Raw genomic sequence first — 24118 nt, forward strand, 5'->3', positions numbered from 1 at the left:
CACATAGTAGGGTGTGAACTATAATAAAATTACAATATGGGGTGTTTTAAGTAAAATTCCAAAAAGGAATTATTCTAAATTGTTATTTTATTTATATGCTATATAATATCCCGAGAATCCTGGTTTCGTACCCTTCGATCTCACTCTCTCTCTCTCTCTCTCTCTCTCTCTCTCTCTCTCTCTCTCTCTCTTATAAGCTGCGGAGAAATAGCTCGGCCTCCACCTATTTTTCGGATTCAAAAACCCTAATTTAGCAGTGGAGGAGGGGATGAGATCGCGATGGTTGCGGTTGTGGAGAGAGCGAACTCCCCCGATCCGGTTCCTTTCCCGCGGATGAAACCGCCGTGGGAAGAATACCCGCTTTTTTGGTAGGTTTTGGATCGAAATCAGTGTGGATTTATTTTTAACTCAAATTTTAATTGTTTTTTTGGACATTAATTTGCATTTTATTTGTTTTGGATCAAAACAATGTTCGAAAATATTGATTATTTAAATCAAAATTATATTTCTAGACATTAAAATGCAATTTGTATGTATTTACTCTTTATTTTATTTTTTCATAGTTTAATTATCATTTTTTGTTCGTGGATTTGGTTAAGTTTTGATTTCTCAAGAGTAATAATGGAATATATATCGGTATTTGTGGTACGTTTTCTTCTAACTAAATAAGCAAAGTGGTTTTTGATTCGGTTATAGAAACAAACAGGGTTAGTTATCCTTGATGTTAGTTAACCTCATTGCAATTTGTTGCAATTAGGTGATGTATAAGGCCTTCTTATATCATCTATTAGCATTTCTCATGGAAAGTTTTGCTTTTGTTGGAACATCTAATTTGGGAATTTTTTTTTTAATCTTACATTGATAAATTTTATTCTTATCAGATGAGGTTTAGATAAGGGAGGTCATGGATGCTGCGGAGGTAGAGGACAATCTGTTTGCAGCTAGAGATGCGAAGGTCTTCATGCCAATCCAATTCTTTATTCAATGACATGCTGCATTGATTGGTCTAATGGTCTTCATGCCAATCCAGTTCTTTATTCAATGACATGCTGCATTGATTTTTTTATTCTTAATCGTATTTATTTGGTGTACTTCTTTTCTTTAATGTTACTATGTAATTATGAAGAGGTAAGCAACTCGTTAATTTTTTAGTGTAGCACAATAATTATGATGATTAAGTAACTAGTTTTACACCATTTCTGTTCATGCTGCTAATTATTGTAATACTCCAAAAGGTAGGATAGAAAGGTCTTTTGATTTTACTTGCTGTTTTGTTGAATTGGTACATTCAGCAGAATTAAGTTGAACTATGATTTCTTTCGTCTGTGTTTATTTAATGACTGAGAGAAATAATTTCTTTTTTTCCTGGTGCAGTTGCATAGAGGGATGTGTAAGCAATTATCTTCAATTGTTTATAAGGTTTTAGGGGTATTTCCTGTTTTAGAAGCTGCAAGACCTGGAAGTAAGCCTGGCATTCAGGCATTGTGTTCACTGCACGTAGCTCTTGAAAAGTCAAAGAATCTGCTTCAGCATTGCTCCGAATGTAGCAAGCTTTACTTGGTGAGAATACTTCGTCGATGGATTTTATAAATTGACAGTTCAGTCATTTAACTTAATTAAGATATGGATTTCCAGATTTGTGTACATGTATGACTTCTGTGCTACCAAAATATAGGCAGATTCTTTTAAGACATTCAGAAGAGATTCCAAGCCCTTAGGGGTTCTTGCTTTCCATATTAATGAATTACTTGAACTGCAAAAAAGTTTTTTGAACTGGCTTTTTTCAATAACATATAGTACAGAACTAGTTTTGTAATTGTTATTCGTGTGTTGGATCATTTCTTCTTTGGGACTTTATGGAATTTGGAGTTATTAAGTGTTAGTTGTTATTCTTTGTCAACAAAAGGAATTACTTTTTTTAGCATGAGGCTTGATGATAAGATAGGCTCCCAACTTCTACAATTTTCTATTTGGCAACCTATATTATCTTGGAAAAAATTTCTGCATGAAATTGATGAATTGTGCTCTCTTATATATGTAATAAGCACAACGTGGAAAAAGCATGATTTAGTTACATTTGTTTGTATGTTCCTGAATTTCAGTCTTCCAGAGGCTCATGATGATTCTGATTCTCTGAATGTTCATTGATTTATAATATCGCAGGCTATAACTGGATATTCTGTTCTTACAAAATTTGAAAAGGCAAGATCTGCTCTTCTGAATAGTCTTCGCCGTGTTGAAGACATAGTTCCGGCAACTATTGGTCATCAGGTACTTAATAAATATTAAGTTAGTTTGGAAAATGCTGTAATGTTTTGACAATTTTGCCATATTTACTGATGTACTCTTATGCTTGTATAATAATATCCGCATCAGTCCAATCGCACACTTTTCCTTTTGCACTGTTGTATTTTCAACATGATATACCATCATTATTGGAAGAAAACTGTGGTTCATCTAGGGTTATCCTTAGGAATTCCACCTTTTGGAGGTAAGTTTTTCATTCAGAACTTGGTGCAACGAGAATGAAGTTGTTACCTTCTTTACTTGCATTATGACCATTTCCTTTGGCTGTCACATGATTACTGCATTATTTTGGATAGTTCACGTTAAAGCACGACTTCCTGATGAGTGCTATCCAGTTCTTGGTGCAAATAGATGAACTTTCACATTTTTGTTAAGTATCAGGAACTTATTCTTGAAATGCAATATCACTTATTTCTATCAGCTCAGCACTAAAGAGAGAAGAATAGGATTCATCTAGCCAACCCAAATAGTTTGTATAAATGGCTTCAGGAAGATTGTACAATTTAGGAGCAGTATTGATGGTTCAGTAAGATTGTATAAAGCAGTAGATTATCTAGTACTCAACTATTTACAGTTATGTCAAGTTGGATAATGTCAGTTGAAGGTGATGATTTAGTTGTAGCAGAGCTGGATTATGTTTGTTGGGATTGATGTGTAGATCATTACCACAGGTTTATAATCTGTAGATAACTTAAAACATTGAGTTAATCTAGACTTGCATTCGCTGTCTAGTTAAAAAAATGTAGTCAAAAGTATAAAAAACATTGTCAGATGAATATCTTTCGTAATAATGTAAACTGATGATTATTGTATGGTAACTCTCTATAAGTTGTTTAACTGAAGCTGCAGAATCTCCTATTGGGTTTGACAAGTCCTCTGTTACATTTCTACAAAAACAATTCTTTTTCTATGTTTTTTAAGGCATCAAACTAGTCCAACCCTGACTCATGAAGAGAACTTTTAATTGATCACAAGTTAATGTTCCTCTTGGTTGTGCAGGAATTTACGACTTTTGCTTCCATTGATGTACCAATAATTGAAACCAACCTTTTGTGTTTATCCTGTTAACATAAAAAGCGGATAAAATATTAGTTAAAATTTTCACCCTCTAATACTAAGAAATGCAGTAATCATTCAATTGATTGATTCTCCTCCTTTCTGTCTGCTCCTTTGCTGAACCGAGATGGTCGCATAATTTACATATTTTTCTACTTTCCTCATGATTGCTGTGGTCTCTTAACTGTTACTTGACATATTTCCTAAGAGAATATGCTTCAGTAGCTCAATACTTGAATATTTTGAATATTAGATGGGATCTCAACAAATCTGTTATCATGTTTGAACTGCTTGGGTTCTTTTTCAATGTAAAACTTTTTAGATCTCTCTTGCTCATACATTTGTTGTTATGATTTCTTCATTCTTGTAGATTTTGGAGATTGTTAATGAGCTTGAGGCAACTGTGTTTCGGTTGGATCAGTTAGAGAAGGAAGTTGGTGATGAAGTGATTCAACTGCTTCAGAAGGAGAGGAAAATTAACAGTAGTTCAAATGACAATGTGGAACTAGAAGTTCTCCACCAAGCTGCCTCAAAGCTGGGCATTACATCATCCAGAGCAGCTCTCACTGAGAGAAGGGCTCTTAAAAAGCTGATTGAAAGAGCTCGTTCTGAGGAAGACAAGAGGAAGGAGTCCATTGTTGCTTATTTGTTGCATCTCATGAGAAAATATTCCAAAATTTTCAGAAGTGAGGCATCAGATACTGACTCCCAAGGATCTTCTCCTTGTTCACCTACTGTCCTTGGTTCTTTTGAGGATGTCAATGGACACAACCATGGATTTGAGAGGCAGTTATCTAAGTTTAGTTGTTTCAGTTTTAAGCAAAATGAGTTGCTATCAGCAAACATTTCAATACCACCTGAGGAGTTTAGGTGCCCAATCTCTTTGCATCTCATGTTTGATCCTGTCATTATCTCATCTGGGCAGACATATGAGCGTGTCTGCATCGAAAAGTGGTTTAGTGATGGGCATAGAACTTGCCCCAAAACCCAGCAACAGCTCTCCCATCTCTCTTTGACCCCAAATTATTGTGTGAAAGGCTTGATCACCAGTTGGTGTGAACGGAATGGTATCCCCATTCCGGATGGCCCACCAGAATCTTTAGACCTCAACTACTGGAGGCTGGCTTTCTCGGAGTGTGAGGCCACAGATTCCAGATCCATGGGAAGCAACAAGTCTTGCCAGAGTGAGAGTGTGAAGGTGGTTTCTTTCGAGGAGAGTGGTATAATAGAGGAACTCAAGTTGGATAATAGAGCGACTTTGGAAAATGGCTCCTGTCAAGGCTATGAAGTGGATGAGTTTGTTAAATATGAACACTGGCTGGCTGTGCTGAATGAGAATGGGAGTATGCATAAGCACCATAAAGCCGTGGAGCAGATAAGGTTTCACTTGAAGGATGATGAGGAGGCAAGGATCTACATGGGTGCCAATGGCTTTGCTGAGGCAATTGTCCGATATTTAAGGACAGCTGTCTGTGAAAGAGATGAGAAAGCTCAAGAGGTGGGAGCAATGGCTCTCTTTAATCTCGCTGTCAACAATAACAGGTACTTGAGCGGTCCTTTCTCACAACTTCTTTAATACTTTTGGTCATTAATGAATTTGTTTGCTTAACATATCATGTCCTATTGCTATAGATCATTTTTGTCACCTTTTCTATCTGGTTAATCATCATAATATCTTAATGAAGATTACTGTTGAAAGGGCTCTATCTGAAATACCAAATTAGTTGTCATTGGCTCATAGCTGCATTTTCCTTCTCTTGTTGCTTATACTGGTAAGCTCTACTTGTATGATCTATTACTACCTTTCAGTTCATCTAGTTCTAATAACTGTATTTGATCTCTTTTCTGGGTCTCAGAAACAAAGGAATGCTACTCTCTGCTGGAGTTATACCGTTGCTTGAGAAGATGATCGTAAACAGTGAGACATGTGAGGCAGCCACTGCTCTCTACCTCAATCTATCCTGCCTTGACGAGGCTAAGCCTATCATTGGCTCAAGTCAGGCCGTTCCTTTCCTTATCCGGTCACTTCAAAACAAAGACTCTCAAAGCAGAACCTTCCAGCTCGATGCATTGTATACCCTCTACAACCTCTCCACCCACGCCCCTAACATCCCATTCCTCGTATCCTCCGGCATTGTCGACAGCCTTCATCCCCTACTCACAGCAGGCATTACATGGGCCGATAAGGCCCTTGCAATCTTCATATATTTGGCCTCAAATCCATCAGGAAAGAACAAGATGGTTTCCACCCCAGGCCTAGTTGGTTCAATCGCGGCGATCTTGGATACTGGCGAGCCGACTGAGCAAGAGCAGTCCGTGTCATGCCTCTTGATCCTATGCAACGATGACGACGATTGCAGTCAATTGGTCCTACAGGAAGGGGTAATACCAGGTCTGGTCTTGCTCTCTGCCAATGGAACTCAGAGGGGCAAGGAAAAGGCACAGAAGCTACTAAAGCTGTTTAGAGAGCAGCGCCAACGTGATTTATCGTCGACGCCGATTCAGCTCCACGAAGCTCATCAAGTAGAGATGCAGCTTCATGAAGTCCATCAAGTAGAGGCTAGCAAAGGAGGGGTGTGTTTGCCAGAGATTAAGTCACTGAATAAATCTCGATCCAGGAAGCTCGGAAGGGCACTGAGTTCCATATGGAAGCACAAGAATAGTTCTAGGAATCACTGCTAGAATGTATTCCACTTTCACACTAGCAATGTAAATTGTTGTGGAACTGTAACCTCTTCCTTTTTCTTTGCTTTCGTGTTAAAAAGTCTATCAGGACCACTGGCATTTTGCCCTTTGCCTAATGGATGCAGAGGTGTACAGGCAAGCTTCGTCTCCTAAATTTTATTCTACCAGTATAAGCCCGTCTAGCTCAGTTGGTAGAGCGCAAGGCTCTTAACCTTGTGGTCGTGGGTTCGAGCCCCACGGTGGGCGTTTCTTTTTTCTTTAAAATTATTCTTTAAATAAATCGCACGAGAGTTGAAGTCTTTAAAGAGTGACGGATTGGAGACGTCAAAGGGCACTTTGAAGTTGTTTGTTGGCAGATACGGAAGTGATATAGCTCCAGTAGCTTAGCTTTTAGGATCTCACCAACGACAACGAACTCTGGCTATCCCATTTAAGGCATTAACTACTACATACAGCACTAGTGCTAATACCATCATCATCATCAGATCACTTCCCTTTCTGTGTAAGTTTCCTTCTCTCTTACTTGCTAACTCGTTTTTCTTCATTTGATAGACTGAATTTTTAAGGGATTATTCACAGGCTAGTTTAAAAGAAGCTTAAACAGTTAGAAAATATGATAATTTAATATTTATGTTCTAATATTTTCTCTCACTTTTGGGCTCGAGAAGTCGAGTCAAGTTCCAAGATTGGTTGTCAAATATTTTGGCTACAAAGAAATTCCTATGAGTTCCCACGATGACCTTTGAATCTTTAAAGAGATTATAAAAGTTGACTCTAACCATAAGTAATTATTATACAAAAATTAGTTGATAGTTTAACTAAATGAGATCGATGGTTTAGTATGCTAACATACTAACTGAACCCTCATTAAATTAGAAGTTGGGTCCACCTTTACAAAATTATTTTTTCTAAAACTAAACCCTACCCTACTGATCTGATCTTCTTCCCCAATTAAATCCTATCTCACTAAATCTAAATTCTCTTCCTCAAAACTAATCCTCATTTTACTAAATTTAAATCATCTTCCCGCAAAAACTAAATCCTAACCCACCAAATTAAAATCCCAATCTAATTATTTTATAAATTATATAGTAAATTTTAATAGAATATTTCTTCATTGATACTCTTCCATATGGTTATAGCTAGGTTAAATTAACCTTGGGTATTATATAAAAATTATAGAGGAAAAAAATAGTCAAATTATAAATACTCAAAGATAGGTTGTTAATAAAAAAAATAGAAAAAAAAAATATAGGGTGCAAGTTGTAATAGGCTTAGGGAGATAGTGCCACTCCACTTGACTGAAATAGTCTTTAGTGTTTGGTTTGAACATGGTTTGACTTATAAAAGTTCTCTCATGAATAAAGACTAATTAGATTTAATATAAATAGATGGAGGTGATCACCTTAGCTCAATGGTTGCATTATATATATATATATATATATATTTGATATTATATGCTGATGATTTGGACCAATTGTCCATCAACCAACTTCTTAGGAGAAAGTAGCTCATTCTCTAGTCTACAATCAGGCTACAAATTTATTATCCATCAAAGAAATTATAAATGAAAAGGAGAAAATAGTGACATTTAATTGGGATAAATGGCAGTACATAAAATAGGAAACCTTTGCAGAGGGGACAGACAAAAAGTGCAAGCAATAAATAATGCTGAATAAGATCACAGGTGGAGTCACAGAAGAAAAATCACAAGCCCTTTTCTTTTCCAGCACTGGTTATTATTATTATTATTTTAATTTTAAAGTTGGACAAGCTCTTCTGGCCTCATTTCTTTCTAGGCATTTTCTTCTTTCAGTGCTCCATAAGAGATCTATTCCACTCAGCTCTTCCACTTCTATTCAACAATTAACAATTGATTCTATGTCTTTTTATGGACAGGAAAAAATTAAGAGCTATTTTTGTTTGGTTAAAGAAGTAGAAATTAAATAATTTCCTAATTAAATCGATACCACAAGAATTTAAAACCTGAAAGAAACTCGTACAATAGGTCCCTTTATCCATCTGGGCATTATGCCATTGATAGGATCAAGAGCTAAAACTAAATCTTATTGTCAAACCCGTGGAGCAAGACCGTCAAGGTTAGTCTACCTTTCCACCAAATCAACTATCGCTTTGATTCATTGACCTATTGCCCATTTTCATACATTATAACACTTTTGACCTCCTCAATTATCTAATATCTCTCACCTTCTAACAATATTAAAGAAAACTAGTAAATGATCACATGACTGTCACATGATATTAGATAAAGGTACATAGCCTTTAGAATGCATATGTTTACCTGTATTTTTCCTCTCTTTTTCCTACAAAATAAAGGTAAAATAGCCCTTACAATATCTAAATTGATCACATAACCATCATATGATATGTTTTTTGATGCAAAAAATTAAATACAACAACCAACAGAGATAACATTCCGAAAGTTTCATATAGTATTTTTTCAGAGATAAAAATACTTAATATTATCCCATTAAATACCAATATCACTAGGAGTTGAACTCAAAGATCAAATGCTATGAAAAACAAATAAGTAGGTCTATCCGAAAAATGAGCAATATTTCATTGAGTCTTGATGCAATTATTCTATAAAAAAATCAATCATTTCTTTACAAAACACTTATTATATTAACATGTTTTATAGGCATTTCACAAAAATAAAAGCAAAAAGCTTCCAAATAATTCCAAAAGGCAGCAATCATATATAATATGGTTTGCATAGCAACAGTGCCTTGCAACCTGGGAAACTTTATGCAGAAATAGAGGCAAAAAAGAAAAGAGTACTCCAACAACTTTATCATGAAAGAAGAAAAAGAGAAATAAATCGTACCGCGAAATGACTTCCCAAACACGGACTAAAGCTCGACAAGAGGGAGGATTACCGGAACAACTAGCTACTAGTTTATTCGGCCCATGATTAATACTTGAACAACTAGCATCATAGTGTAAAGATCAGCTCAGTACTTAACCTCTGCCGGCCAATAACAGAGGTCATAGTATACTATTAATTTTCTCTCATGGACGTTGAAACTAATATTTAATAAAAGAATTCATAGAAATGTTATGTTTGCATGATTTAAACTCCTCCTAGTTTACTCCTCGTACTCATTTAAATTAAGTCTATCAAAAAATTTCAACCAAATTGTCTAAAAAAAATGCCACAGATGTGTCCTCTTTGGAAGGGAATAGAAGGAAGTCATATCTACTGTCACTGTGCAGTCAATACTAGTTGAATGTCCATTTCAAGCCAAATTATTGGAGAGAGGAATTTAACCAGAGACAAGGATGGACGAGAGTAAACCGTCCTTCTCAGATGCTGCATACTGCAGCCTCCTCAGATACATCCAGATCGAAAAGAAGAAAGCTGCTGCAGTATGTAACAACCATGTACTATGACTAAAGCTTTACCAATTAATAGAACGTCCAGAGATCAGCATGGATCCACAATATTCCTCTCATATGTTGAACCAAGCTAAAGGACAAGCAACGTTGTACGACAATGGCAATCACAACGGTTGCCTAGGATTTCTGAACAGTTTATACCAAGAATCCTAGAACTCATTCAGGTCTTGCATCTTGGAGAGTCGAGCCACAGTATTACTTTTTACCACTCACTTGTATGTTGCGAACTCTAATAGAACATTATGACATTTTAATATAATTGTCACTCAAAACATTTTGAACATTATGTTGTGTAAAATACTCAAATGGCTGAAGGAAGCGGAAGCAAGGCCTTCATCCCCAAATAGCTCAAATAGAAATAGTGAAAGAAAAACCAATGTAATGCTTGGAAAAACTCCAAAGAGATGTTAACGGTGATAGAAAAACCCTAAGCAAGTTCTAATCACATATTAACACCCTAATGTAAACAATCACCAACAATGAAAATAATAGAGAGAGAGACAAGATTTACGTGGTTCGACGATGTGTCTACATTCACGAGCAAAGCAATCTTTTGTATTATGTAAATCCCTCACTTACAAAGAGTTTAACAACTCTAATCACTTTTAATACAATAGTGGCTTAATCCTCATAAATGTTCTTCTAACTACCAACCTTAAAAACCCCACTTTAGTATTTATAGCCAGGTTCAGATTTGGGAATTTTCCGTATCGTGTTAAAACGCGCCCAATGTCAATACAGTAGAACCAAAGGGGCGTTCGAATGCAGGAGGGGTCTGTTTGAATGCCTGCAGAAACAGCTACTCTCGAGTTGGTTCACGTTCGAACGCGGCTAGGGCCGTTCGAACGTCTGCAGAAAGTCTGCTCTCGGATTGGCTCGCGTTCGAATGCCTGCATCATAGACTGTTCTCTCTCTAGAACTCACGTTCGAACACCTCCAGGGCTCGTTCGAACGCGCAGCACAGAAATACTGATACATACTGAATTTTTATTGAAACTGAATTTGAGCCAATTTTTACCGCATACCATTCCATTTAGTTAAATCAACATACTAATGGTTACAATTGAACTTGGAGTGAAAAATATTATGATCTTTTTCCCTTGCATAAATTGTATAAAATAGTTTAATAGCAATCTAACATTTTCATTCCTTCAAAAAAGACAACTATAATATTTTGAAAAATAGAAACAAAAGCATAAACTCTATGCTTGCCTCCAGTTTGAGATTCTACGTTAGCTGATAAAATGCTCATAATCAGGGTGGCTTGGAATGGGCATTGTAGGTGTTGCCTTTTACCACCTTCTAATCCAAGACTTCCCTCCCCTCTTACTCCTTCCTTCCAAGCGCATAAAATCCACTCGCATGGATGCATGCCTCTCACCAGGAGATTGGTACGAGATCACGTCAAATGAGTGAGTGCAAGCTCTCCGGCCCACTCCCACACATACCCTACTTACTGGCTACTACACTATCATCCCTCCCCCTTCTTCCTTGATATATACTTCAAAGCTAGCTGGTACTCCTCCCCAGTATACACATTGTTCTCAATCCCATGAATTAATAAATACATCCAGGCCCCAGTCCAATGAGATCGATGACACACACACTTTCCTTCTCCTCTTCCTCTTTCTTAATTATAGTACCACAACCAACCAACCCCCACGTTATAATTGCTCTTTGCCTCAACAATCCAACATCCACCCCATGATTTCGCTTATAATAATAATACCATTTTGCTTCCCTCCTACTCTCTTACTTCCCACGCCTATAATCCTTTTACATCCATGGTGCTGCTACTGGGCCCCCCTCATGACCAAATCCCACTTCCCCCACTAATAAAAAAAGATTAGGGCTTTTTGCAAACGACCACCTACATTTTAGACATATGACAGAAAATCTCCCCCAAATTGATTCCTCCGTTTCTTTTGAAAATGAAATATAGAGAATATATATTTAAAATATGAAAAATGCTTTGGATTTTTTTTATAGTGTAACTGATTTAATTTTTTTTAGTAATAATTGTCATCATCTTATGTATTTATATATTGCACTTTTACTCATACTAAGAGTCACATAGTTATAAATACGAAGCATTTATAATAACACAACAAAGAACTGATGGGAGCTGGCAGATTAATTGCAAAAGAAGCCCTAAGAAAAAGTAAAATTAGACGTTGCCACCTCTCAATTGTACCATAGCAATCTTAACCAACCAAAAAGTCCAGCTCAAAACTATGATAATGAGTTTATGACGAAGCCATGCTGTGTCTATCTTAAATACTTCACTAGCTAACCTCTCTCTCCTCCAGACTGCAGAGTCCATCCTCACTTCACTGCTACTAAGCGTTGGAGAATTATAGATGAGGAGGCTCCACCGCCATTGTTGTTGTTGTTGCTTGCTTCTCCTTCTCCAACTCCTTCTTCTACCTCATGCCATTGTCGGGCTCTCGCCCGACGGCCTTGCCCTCCTCGCGTTCAAGTCGGCCGTCTCCGACGACCCCTCGGCGTATCTATCCGAGTGGGCGGAGGACGGAAGCGCCGCCGACCCGTGCCATTGGCCGGGCGTGACGTGCGCCAACGTGTCCGGCTTCGACTTCCCCCGCGTTGTCGGGGTTGCCGTCGCCGGGAAGAATTTGTCCGGGTACATCCCCTCGGAGCTCGGGACGCTCCTCTTCCTCCGCCGCCTCAACCTCCATGGCAACCGCCTCGCGGGGACGATCCCGGTGGCGTTATCAAACGCCTCCTCTCTCCACTCCCTCTTCCTTTACGACAACAACCTCACTGGGCCCCTCCCCGCCGCGCTCTGCGACCTCCCCCGCCTCCAAAACCTCGACCTCTCCAAGAACTCCCTTTCCGGCCGCGTCCCCGCCGACCTCCGCAACTGCCGCCAGCTCCAGCGCATGTTGCTCTCCCAGAACCGCCTCTCCGGCGAGATCCCCGCCGGGATCTGGCCGGAGATGGTAGATCTCGTGCAGCTCGACCTCTCTTCCAACCAATTCAACGGATCCCTCCCGCCCGACCTCGGCTCCCTCTCCTCCCTCGCCGGCACCCTAAACCTCTCTCGCAACCGCTTCTCAGGCGAAATCCCACCCAGCCTCGGCTCCCTGCCCTCCACCGTCACCCTCGACCTCCGCTACAACGCCCTTTCCGGCGAGATCCCGCAGGTCGGAACCCTAGCCAGCCAGGGCCCCACCGCCTTCCTCAACAACCCGGGGCTCTGCGGCTTCCCGCTCCAGATCCCCTGCCCAGATCGTTCCCCGTCCACAAGATCCCCACCACCCGCGTCCCTCCTCTCTCCGTCAGAAGCCTCGCCGGAGAAGAAAGGGCTAAAAACGAATCTAATCATCCTCATCTCGATCGCGGACGCCGCCGGCGTCGCTCTCATCGGGGTAATCGTAATCTACATCTACTGGAAAGTCAGGGACCGAGAGAGTGCAGGTTGCAGCTGCACGGGAAACCAGAAGCTGGGCGGCGGCGGCGGAGGACGAGGTTGGTGCGCGTGGTGTTGCAGCGGATCGGAGGGGAACGACGACGACGACGAGGATGAGGAGTTAGAAGACGAAGGCGGAGAAGAGGAAGAGGGGAAGGAGGGGAGATTGGTGGGTTTGGAGAAAGGGTTTGAGATGGAGCTGGATGAATTGCTGAGGGCTTCGGCCTACGTGCTGGGGAAAGGGGGGAAGGGGATCGTTTACAAGGTTGTGGTGGGGAACGGGACGGCGGTGGCGGTGAGGAGGATCGGCGGCGGAGGAAGAGGAGGAGGAGGAGGAGGGAGGTACAAAGAGTTTAAAGCGGAGGTGGAGGCGATAGGGAAGTTGAGGCATCCGAATGTGGTGAGGACGAGGGCGTACTACTGGGCGCAGGACGAGAAGTTGCTCATCACCGACTTCGTCTCCAATGGTAACCTCGCCACCGCGCTTCGAGGTCACTCTCCTTTTCCTTCCCTCCTCCAAAATTTTAATTTATTATTCCAAATAATAAAAAGATTAGGGTTTTTTTTTTAAACATTATTACCACTAAAAACTTTAAAATATCATAATCATAGTGTATTTTTATTATAATTTATGTTAAAATCTTTTATCGTTATGGTTAGCTCTTAACTAAATATTCGATAAAAAAACACATCTAAATCACTAAAATAATACTCTGTCTCGAAGTTTAGAGTTGCAATTATGCAAATGTCCCAAATTCCCATATAAAAGCCATCCTTTTTATACAAAAGTTGGCCAAAATCAAGTGAAAATTGAGAAATAGACACAGAAGATATTAAGCGCAAAGAAGGGGTTTTATAAGGATAAATATGCAACATATCTATCTGTCTGTGTATGTGTGGTGTCTTCCTAGGCTGGTAGTTAATTGGGAACATATTTGGAATAAAGCTGCTAAAATTTTGTCTACAAAGTAGGACTCAGAGGCAGCTTTCTTCCAACTTTTTGAAAGAATGTTCAAATTGGAAGAGAAAAGATAGAAAGCAAAAGAAGATCTTTCCGAGTCTTGAACAGGAGAAGCAGGGGGCCACTTGTTTGTGATCAAAGCATAGAGCAACTCCTTATGTAGGTCATATGGAATTGCCCTGGATGATGAACTTTTATGAAACCAAGTCCCTTTAAAAGTTAGAAAATTTTCAAATAACACCCCACATATTTCATCTTTCTTTTTTTAATCAAGGTCTTTGAGCATCTTGTAAGGTATCAACTAAGTAATTTTCTGAAATATTCAAATTACTCTCTGGAAATTTGTAAGGTTAAAACGAGTCTGGTTAACGTCAGTAAAGGTTGGAAATATTTCAATGGCGTTACAGTACAAAATTAATCATACTTAAGTTACCATAGACGATAGTGTTAATAAGAAAATGATGAAAATATTAGGGGTTATTTGAAAATTCCTCTGGAAACAAAAGTAGCATTTAATTATCTGAGGCCTGTTGCTTGGTTGGAAAGAGTTGAGGCAAACGTCCATCTTTTTCTGGCTTTGGAGAGTAGAAAAGTTGAGGCCATGCAAAGATTAAAGAGTGAGGGGCCTCAAAATAATACTTTTTTAACTTTCTCTTTTTATTTTTGTCCTGGGTAATGACAAATAAGAACACTATTAAGTAGGGACAATTGGCATGCCATGGTACGTAATCATTGGGGGGGACAAAGAGAGATGGATGGCAGTCTCACACTTGTGCCCTTTTTCTTTGTTTTTGTAGGAGAGATAGCTTTTTCCCCACGTAGGGCAGTTAAATGGTGTTTTAATTCTATTGGATTTTTTTTTTGTATTTATATCCTTCTAAAATTTATATTTATGTCCATGAATAGTCTAAATGTTAAATTCACCAATTTTTGCTTAGTTTTTTTTTTTTTGTTGTTGTTGATATAATTAGTATTCATGTCAATATATTAAGCTTATATTTTGATCCACTGGACAGGTAGATCGGGTCAACCAGGACTGTCCTGGTCAACCCGGCTCCGGATCGCCAAAGGGGTGGCGCGTGGGCTGACCCATATCCATGAGTCCAGCCCGCGTAAGTTCGCCCACGGGGACGTCAAGCCGTCGAACATCCTCCTCGACGTCGACTACAACCCTTACATCTGCGACTTCGGCCTCAACCGCCTCATGGCCATCGCCGGCACCGATGACATCTCCTCGTCCTTCGAAGGAGGCAGCGGCGGCTTCATCGGAAGCGCTCTTCCATCCACAAAGTCCGGCCCAATTGATCGGCCTAACAACTATCGGGCCCCTGAGGCCCGTATTCCTGGTTCCCGCCCAATTCAAAAATGGGATGTCTACTCCTTTGGCATTGTACTTCTAGAGCTGCTCACAGGGAAGCAACCTGAGCTTGCATCGCCGTCGTCGTCGGCAATAGCATCGTCATCGTCCATCGATTATGTGCCGGAACTCGTAAGGTGGGTCAGGAAGGGATTCGAGGACACCCGGCCGATATCAGAGATGCTCGATCCGGTGCTCGTCCGGGAGGTGCACGCAAAGAAGGAGGTGATCGCGGCATTCCACATAGCTCTATCGTGTACCGAAGCCGATCCCGATCAACGGCCGAGGATGAAGACGGTCTCCGAGAATCTCGATAAGGTCGGCCCATGAAATGAAATTGAGATTGCTCTGATACGCCAATTATAACTAGCAACTAGCACTTGGTTCATTGGGTTGGACATAAAAATGGAGGGAATGGTACAGGAAAAGGAGCATGGTTTTGACTGCACAATTTGATCTTCTCTGGTATAAGCTGCTGAGGAGAAGCTACTACTGAGTTGTTGTTTATGTGATGAATAGTATTCTTTTTTCATGTCTTGTGTCCTTGTAGAGATTAGAGTTGAATCATAAGATTTTTTTTTTCCACAAACCTTACTAATAATAAAAAAAAAATATGTCATGTTTGATTTGTCTAGCAACTGTTATACATCCATGGCAGATGAATTTGAATCTCGGATATATTCTAATCGAACTGTAAAACTCAAGCTATGACCTTGCCGACGGTGGAGATGGCTGACAGTGAGAATGGCCCCAATTGAAGATAATTTTTAGCCAAATTTCATCGTTTGGGACTTCAAAACTGTGTTTTTTACTGTATCCAAGCAAAATGGAAGAAGCTATGATGATAGTGGAAATGACCATTTGACTATCAAAATGTTAACTAAGAAAATCTAGGATATTAATTAACGTTCTAACATGTCTTTTATATAATGTTGTATATAGCTAGAATGTCTTGTGTGGAAGGATAAAGGATCATAACTGTACATATAGTTTAACTAACCCCTGGAAGGCTTCTTTAACTCTTGATTATGTGTTGATATAAATATGGGGTCCAAATATTTTTTATAAGTATATGAAAAAGATGGCTGATATGCCTATAAAATAATTAAAGAAGTTAGCCATTTTCTATATATAAGTTGAATAGTTAGACTAACCCTTTAAAAAAAAAACTAATTATAATAAGCTCAAATCATGTATATATAACGCTCTAATAGAAACTTTACTAAATATCAACATTAACGTCTATAAGAGAAGGCAAGTGGAAAATTGAATGCATGACCTCTGTTATAAGTCGATAGGACCCGACCATTGTAAACGGCAAGAAGTTTGTATAAATTAAGTCCGCTCATTAGTTACCTAGCAAGTAGGATCATTATCATCAGTAGAATGCTCGCTCCATTATTATGGAATTTAACCTTTATAAATTATGGAGTGTGTAATATCTTTCTTGCATACATAACCTGCTGCTATATCCAAAAGAGAAAGAATAAAGTGCAAAACAATTCCATGATAAAATAATATTCAAAAGAAACCCACCCCTGGAATGTCAAGAACTTGCAAATATTTGCCTAGAAGTGTGATAGTTCAGCTAGATTGGCTTCTAGTACTATTTTTAAGACTCTCAACTTGTTCTCATCTTGCAGACTCAAAAATGTCAATGGTTACTGCATTAGTTGGACAGATGACAACAAAAAAGATTCATTGATCTTTCTCAGCATTTGAGTGGATATAGAAAGGGAAAGAAGAAAGAACTAGGAAAAGCATAGACTTTGATGTAGTTATAAAGATCAGAAGCAACACTCCCTGGAGCCACTCAATTGTTTTTGCATGGCAGATAATTTCCATTCTCGAAAAGCCTTTCAGTAGTAGTTGCATATAATTCTAAGAAACCAGAATTTTCAAGATATTAGAAAACCTGCTCTCTGCCTTATTTGATTATTGCCTGCTTGTGCTGCCAAAGACCAAAGGAGATGAAAAGTATCTCAAACTGCTATCATCTTATACATATATGGCAATACCTAGGTCTGGTTTCTACGGTGAACAATCGAGTCGGTACGATATACACTACAACAAGATTTTTCGCTTGCTCAGTTCTTGTCTCGCTTTCTGCTGCAGGTGCAGTTGTCTTGTTCTTGATTAAGAATCTGCAGAGGAAAGTAAAATTCTGAAATACAAGAATATTGTGAAACTTTTTTCGGTATCAATTTAGAGATAGAATAGATTGTATCTTCTTCGGATCGAAGGATAGCCGACGAAGAATTTCAGAGGAATGTTTTGCAGAATTCAGTTCCTCTAAGACACCTCCAGACTAAAATATGCATATTTTTACACAATTAAGTACAAAAAAAGGACAATTATTAATACAAATCACCAAGAAGAGATCCTGTTAGTTTTCCAAACTGAGGAGGATAACATAGTTTGTCTCCTAATTTTTCTAGTTTCTAACTAACATGACATTATTTGGTAGTGGGGGGAACTAATCTCATTAATTTTCAGGAAGTAATATGTCTAGCAGCATAGAAGATTCAAGATATAAATTTTAACCAGATGATACACACCTGCAGCTGGCTCTGCAGCCCCTTGATATGCTGAACAGCGAAATCCAACATGTCAGACGTGTTTGTTTGCTGTTAGACAAAACAAATTAGCTGTAAAACTTTATATCTGCAAGAATAAGTTTGGATATTAACCGCTATCTTGAATTATTATGTACCCAAATCTGAAACTGATATCCACTTAATAATAATTCAGTAAACATTACCTTGTCCATGTTTGGCACTAGTTCTTGAAGCTTTCTTAGCTTCTCGCTAATTCTTGTTCTTCTCTCCTATCAAAGAAAAGAAAAAGAAAAAGAAAAAGAAATAGCATTAGAGTTTTAGATGTAAATGTAAACTGATGCTCTGTGGATCAGTTATAAGACATTACCCTCTCAGCGATGCTCCTGGGGTGTGTGGCACATCCACGCTTTGCTCGGATTTTGAACGGGACCTGATCTTGCTGAATCTGAAGGAAATTCTCTACTGATGCCATCTCCAACGACGTCTTTGGCAGACTAAACTGAATATATATACATATATATGATAACCAAAAGCAAATACATTAGAAGGCCAGCAATTATCAACAGTGTATGCTCAAATTTCTGAACTGAAAGAGATTTAGATTACCTGTGACTCAAGGTTGCTCAGACTAGCTATGATGTCTGCATTGTCTTTCGCCCGTTTACTCGACGGCGGGGAGAAGATTATCGAGTTCGAATCGTCCCATGATCCGATGGAAAATCCACCTGAGATGTCCGAGTGGTGGTTGCCACCAACACTCTCCCCCATGTCCGCCACACCGATCTCGGAGATTTGCGAGAGTGTGCTCTGCCTTGAGAAGCTCAGCTGGGATTTCAACCTTCTGTTGTTTGCCATTGGATGAACACCATCAGGTCCTTGCCGGGAATAGCCCCCGCCGTCCCTTGTAACTGAAAAACCTGTCACACAGTGCATCAAAACCACTCCTTATTTATCTTCCTTGTTGGACGAGGATAGCATTCATAACTCCATCTCAAAGCTACAACGCCATGCATGACTAAAGAGGTCTTTACTTTTTAGATAACCAGTAGGGAATAAAAGCAAGTTAACGAAATTAGAATCTATAACCTCAAGAATCATAGTTAGTTGATTCGAAAGCTTAGATTCTTAGATAGAGGACCAACAATATATATCATTCTCTTTCTAACACTAGCAAGAGAACCATAGTAGAAAAGAAGTACTCAAAACTCTTAAAGCCAGTTATTTTTCAAACTTAAATCACTTAATATCAGATAAAACTTAGATAAGACTCCTACGTAGGAACTTTAATATGGCCAATTATATTCTTTTGAATTGATAAGTAGAGACGGCGAGAATCAGCCAACTCACCACCTTTTCTAGAACGTTAAAACCGTTGGATTTTACCTCTCTTTACTTACGACAAATTACCAAAATATCTCTTCGTATCGAATATAACAAATTATTAAAGTACCCAAATTACTCTTTGTCTAACTTATTTCACTTTAGTCATAAATACAAGAACTGATAGGATAAAAAAGAAATTAAACAGAGGGGTTAAATGTGTATTTAACTCTAAATTTCAACGCTAATATATGATCAATACCACAAGTTTAATGGCACTAGAAGGCCAATAACAATATATCATGCATCGCTGGCCACTCGCACAAAGCGACGCTCAAAAGAATCCAAAAGGCATTTAAAATGTTTAGAGTGGTTGAATGACGGCAAAGAAAATAAGTGCATTCGAATGCACCTGGTCACCTTAAGCCTTTAATTAGACACCTCATCTGGGTCCCTTAACCCCCCAATGGGACCCATCCAAAACTATATATATATAAATTACACCCTATATTTGTAACCCAAGGGTATCAGCCAAGATAATATATTCCTTTTAAATACCTAAACTAATCTTTGATGGGATAGGATAGAGTTACATAAAGTATAGACTAATAGTAATTAGAAAAAGTAACTATAACGTGTTGTATGAAAATTATAGAAAAAGAAGGTGTCTAATTACAATATATTTAAAAACAAAACGCTAATTGGAAAATGATTATTTGTTCCTATTATTAAATATACGAGACTATCATGCATAATGGCCCTCGAAGTTTTATATAATAAAATTATAGTCAAAATTATCTTGGAGGATTATACAAGCCCAGAACAGATTTCAGGGTTTATTAACAAAAATTAAAATGAATAAAATACACAACCACATCTTAGAAATGTTCTACAAAATCTTTTTGACCAGATGGCGATTATAAAATAGTCCAATGAATTTAATAGCATATAATTAAAAAAAAAAAAAACCCTAATATATTCCACATTCCACAATTTTGAGCTTATTACGAGATGGGATGAGGCTAGGGTCGGACAAAAGATGGACCGACCCTCCTAATCATATCTAGTTTAGGCTCACCCAAATGCAGCAAATTCCTGCAGCCTATGAATCTAGAGAATCCGTGGCGACTGGGTGGAGGGCATTTTCGTCATTAAGTGCAGATCCAGTAGTTAGATAAGCACCGAGTTGCAGTCAACCTTTCGCTGGTACTTTTGGATGTCGCGTGGCTTCCAAGCGCGCCTCCCTGCCCTCTGCCCGAATAGGAAAACCGCCGCCAGCCATAGTTTTCGCCCCATTGGCGGTTTCACCAATGAGGGGAATTTTTTTTTTACCGAATTCGAAGATTCGATAAAACTGAGGGGGCAAAGTGCAAAAAGACGAAAAAAGAGAGAGAGAGAGAGAGAGAGAGAGAGAGAGAGTAAATAGGAGGAACTCACCGTTATCGACCATGGGGTGGGAGAAGAATCCGGCGGGCAAGCTACTATGCCGGACCAGCGGGCTTCCTCCTCCGCCTCCGCCTCCGCCCTTGGAATTCTCAGCCGCCGTCTGATCTCCGATCGAGATCTCGCCCGATCCGTACGATCTCTGGTGCGCCAGGGTCGCGGCGGCGCCGGAGGCCTTGCAGCTCGACTCCGCAGTCACCGGCGGAGACTGGCAAGAGAAGAACCTTCCCGCGAGCCACTCCGTCCCGGCGGCGGGGTGTAGCTCGGCGCCGATTACGGAGTCGGAGAGGCTCGTGAGGAAGGATCCCGGCGCCGACCCGTTCCGCCCTAGGGCCCCGGCCGCCTCCGGCCGGTGAGACTGGTTCATGGCTTAGACAGAGAAACAGAGAGAGAAGAGGGAGAGGGAGAGAGAGAGAGAGAGAGAGATAAAGAATCTGACTAGTTTTTATATAAATAGATGGATGGATCGGATGCCTTTTGTGGTAATAGAGAATTATTTTTTTATTCGCCCGAGGTGGTTGGGTGGTGGGATTCTTGGGGTCTTCATTTTGGAAATATTTAGATCAGACCTGAATAACTATATGTCATGTTTCTACTTTGAACCCTACGCTTTCATAATTTGGAAACCGGCCCTTCCTTCTCTCTCAGAACGATGAGCAAAAGAAAGGAATTTTTGCCCATTTGACCCCTGTCTTTTTTGTTTAACAAGTTTACACTTTACCCCCCGATGTTCAGCTTATTTTTAAACTTAAATATTTAATTCGTATGGTTTAACCTAAATTACTAAAGAATAACCAAACTAATCTTTGTTATCTTGACAGTAGTCTTTACGAGAGTAGTTTTTATGTTAACTGTTTCAGTTGACAGTTGACTAAAAGTTACAAATTAGTCTAAATTATAAAAGAGTTAAATATAAAATATAATTGCTCGTGCTTTTAAACCTAGAGTGATAGAAGGGCAAGGATGAAATAATAATTTCGGTTAAGCGTAGGGTGTTTTATGTAGAGAGGGCATGTGAGTTTCAGTAGACGTTGTAAGAGATTCTCTGCAGACTGCAGCAAATGAAGACCAAATGATTCCCTCAGCCGACGTTTATCGCGGATTACCGTTATCACGCATGATGGAAGGCATGATGCCTCGAGATGCGTGCAAGTGCGTTGATTACCGATATTTACAATCTTAGGGCTGTCAAAATAATACGCTCAGTTAAGCTCCGCTCGAAAATGAGCTAAACTGAGCTTGATCTTCGAAATAGGCTCAAAAATAGTTTCAAGCGAAGTTGGTGATTATGAGATCGCTCGATCAAATAAGCTTGATAAGACTCGAAATAATTATATAATATAAGTAATATTTTTTATATTTTAAAATTTATTTAAGTAGATTATTATGTATTATGATCTTATATAGTTTAATTTTATAGTTTGATTCAATTAGTTTATATCTTTCAATTTCAAACCTAAATCAAGCTTGATCTCGCAGTGAATTTGATGTGAATGAATTAAAGCTTGAAATTGTTTGTTGATCGGTTCGTTTTGACTCAAGCTCGAAATTGGCTCAAATTGAAATGATTTCTACTCAAGTTTGATCATATATATATATATATATATAGGCTTGAAATTAATTTCAATTCAAGTTTGATTAGAGTCAGGCTCGATTACACCCCTTGTTTACATCGTTTGATCAATTTAGGGATGTAGTTCGAGCCTAAATTGATTGAGCTGGAGTTAGAAAATAATTTCGGGCCTAGATTTGTGATCAAACTTTAATTAAAATTATTTTAATTCAAGCTAATTTCGAAGTCAAGCCTAAAAGAGCCGATCGATAAGTAATTTAAAGTTTTAATCAATTCAAGCTGAACTTCGAACATGATAAAGCTTGAATTAAATTAAGATTGATTTAGGCTTGAATCAAGCTTAAAATAAATTCTAATTCAATAATAAATAAATAAATACTATACAAATATAAACTAGAAGAAATATTCATGTATTTAATAAAGACATGTTACAATCAAAATTCAAAACTAAAAGACCATAGCAACTTTAACAAATTATAAAAATGTAACAAAAGTATAATATATAATAAAAAGTATACTCATATTATATATATGATTTTTGAGCCTAATCGGCTCCTGCTTTCAAACTTGGTTCTAAAGTACTTTTGAACTTATTCTAAAGATCAAGCTCGACTCAACTCATTTTTGGCGACCCTAGTTCTACGATCTCACCTACTACTTTAGTGTATTTTAACCTACTACTCCAGACTAATATACTATTATACTACTCTAGGCTAATATACTTCTACAATAGTCTTATTTATCTATTTATTTGTACTTATTCATTTGAATTGCATGAACTAGTTGATTTTTGGATGGGTTGATTTATGCGTCAACTATGCATTTAGCTGCTCAATCACAGATGCATTAGGATGCACACAGTAAACCTAACGATCTTAATCATAACTTATTATCTATAATTATTAAAATTAGATTAGGTTCGAATGACGAACAATTTTTTTTCCAAACCGATTGGATTGCTTATATTTTCAAAATTAATATTAAATTATTTTATATTATTTACTCTGAGGGTAATTTAGTTCTTAAAATAGTAAAGGGATTATAATTCTACATGCGTAAAGCATATGACTTGATGTACTTAAAACCTAAATTATTTAGGACTATAAATATAATATTTAAATATTTCTAAATAAATTGGCAACCGGATCGAGTGACCCAGAATTAAGAATCTAATGATGATCTCTAATTGCGTTAATGTCGGATTCGATTTCTATAAATATTGAGCCCTGACGATCATAAATTAATAATTTATTTAATTTAATCAAAGCTATTTAAACATTATTTCACTTATTGGAGAATATTAATGGAAGCAATCACAAGAATATGTTTCACGATACTTAGAGAATGTTACAAACTGACTTGGTCTAATTCGTAGCGATTGAGATTCAAGTCTGTATGGAATTTGAGATCCATGAGTGGAAGCACGGATTCCTAAGTATAGGATGGATGTGATGATGGAGTGGAGGCCGAGTAGTTGAATGGAGGTGGCTCGATAATAGATGGTGGTGGCGGTGGCTTGCGGATGCGATAGATAGTTGAAGGCTATGATTGATCTACAATTGTGGTAAAAATCGTACGGAAAGTAGAGACGATTAAGATAAAAAGACGAAGGGAAAAAAGTAGGTAAATGATGAGGAGGGAGATGTAGAGGAAGATGTGTCGCTAGTTGGTAAAGGATGAGGAGAGAGATGTAGTGGTTGGTGGCCTAGTTGAGAGAGATACCAAGACAAAAGTCAATTAATTTTTTATTCCAAACATATCTAATATATAAACCATAATGACCTATTTATAGATATTAAATCAAAAGGTTTAAAACAAATTTAATTGAACCAGTCTTCCTTATCTTCTCGGATTAACTCTTTGTTTTGCCGCAGATAGATTCTGAATTTGGAGAAGTCGTGAATACCAAAGTTGTAGATCTGGAGGTTGGCGATCTTATCCAATTAGTTTGATATTATTCCTTATATCTGTAGAATATTTGCAAATATTTTTCTAAAACTAGATTTAG

The 24118-nt window shown here is 38.3% G+C and overlaps 3 protein-coding genes and 1 non-coding gene across 5 annotated transcripts; 3 read left to right on the top strand and 1 right to left on the bottom strand.

The window, feature by feature from the left end:
* The first annotated feature begins 144 nt into the window (after positions 1-144).
* On the top strand, positions 145-6216 carry LOC140780148 (U-box domain-containing protein 7-like). 2 transcript variants are annotated; one of them, XM_073125536.1, is made up of 7 exons: positions 145-368; positions 882-955; positions 1375-1560; positions 2164-2271; positions 3734-4905; positions 5049-5135; positions 5220-5360. In XM_073125536.1, coding segments are annotated over exons 2-7 (1605 nt in total). In that variant the 5' UTR covers positions 145-368; positions 882-904; the 3' UTR covers positions 5221-5360. The 2 variants fall into 2 exon arrangements, with proteins under 2 accessions (XP_072981637.1, XP_072981636.1); XM_073125535.1 differs by lacking the exon at positions 5049-5135 and having other exon boundaries at positions 5220-6216.
* A 5-nt stretch (positions 6217-6221) lies between these two features.
* Positions 6222-6294, top strand: TRNAK-CUU (transfer RNA lysine (anticodon CUU)). The gene has a single exon. It is a non-coding gene; the product is annotated as a tRNA-Lys (tRNA).
* A 5301-nt stretch (positions 6295-11595) lies between these two features.
* LOC140758414 (receptor protein kinase-like protein ZAR1) lies at positions 11596-15850 on the top strand. The gene is made up of 2 exons (XM_073094564.1): positions 11596-13389; positions 14876-15850. The coding sequence occupies exons 1-2, from the start codon at positions 11829-11831 to the stop codon at positions 15544-15546; spliced, it is 2232 nt and encodes a 743-aa protein (XP_072950665.1). The 5' UTR covers positions 11596-11828; the 3' UTR covers positions 15547-15850.
* Positions 15851-16898: 1048 nt separating this feature from the next.
* Positions 16899-21047, bottom strand: LOC140758455 (transcription factor bHLH128-like). Its single transcript, XM_073094629.1, has 6 exons — positions 20532-21047; positions 18381-18691; positions 18142-18273; positions 17978-18043; positions 17775-17843; positions 16899-17360 (listed from the first exon to the last, which is right to left on the bottom strand). The coding sequence occupies exons 1-6, from the start codon at positions 20902-20904 to the stop codon at positions 17304-17306; spliced, it is 1008 nt and encodes a 335-aa protein (XP_072950730.1). The 5' UTR covers positions 20905-21047; the 3' UTR covers positions 16899-17303.
* Positions 21048-24118: the final 3071 nt, after the last annotated feature.

This window comes from Typha angustifolia, chromosome 3, assembly GCF_048772165.1.
Source record: "Typha angustifolia cultivar Huaian chromosome 3, ASM4877216v1, whole genome shotgun sequence".
In the NCBI taxonomy this organism is placed as follows: domain Eukaryota; kingdom Viridiplantae; phylum Streptophyta; class Magnoliopsida; order Poales; family Typhaceae; genus Typha; species Typha angustifolia.

Bases quoted from the DNA above. Each gene is read 5' to 3' on its own strand.
- LOC140758414 (XM_073094564.1), top strand. From the start codon at position 11,829: ATGAGGAGGCTCCACCGCCATTGTTGTTGTTGTTGCTTGCTTCTCCTT. The intron at 13,390-14,875 runs GTCACTCTCCTT...TCCACTGGACAG, and splicing joins CCTCGCCACCGCGCTTCGAG to GTAGATCGGGTCAACCAGGA.
- LOC140758455 (XM_073094629.1), bottom strand. From the start codon at position 20,904: ATGAACCAGTCTCACCGGCCGGAGGCGGCCGGGGCCCTAGGGCGGAAC. The intron at 18,274-18,380 runs GTAATCTAAATC...ATATATATTCAG, and splicing joins TGAGCAACCTTGAGTCACAG to TTTAGTCTGCCAAAGACGTC. The intron at 18,044-18,141 runs GTAATGTCTTAT...TTTCTTTGATAG, and splicing joins CCAGGAGCATCGCTGAGAGG to GAGAGAAGAACAAGAATTAG.
- LOC140780148 (XM_073125535.1), top strand. From the start codon at position 905: ATGGATGCTGCGGAGGTAGAGGACAATCTGTTTGCAGCTAGAGATGCG. The intron at 1,561-2,163 runs GTGAGAATACTT...ATAATATCGCAG, and splicing joins AATGTAGCAAGCTTTACTTG to GCTATAACTGGATATTCTGT. The intron at 4,906-5,219 runs GTACTTGAGCGG...TCTGGGTCTCAG, and splicing joins CTCGCTGTCAACAATAACAG to AAACAAAGGAATGCTACTCT.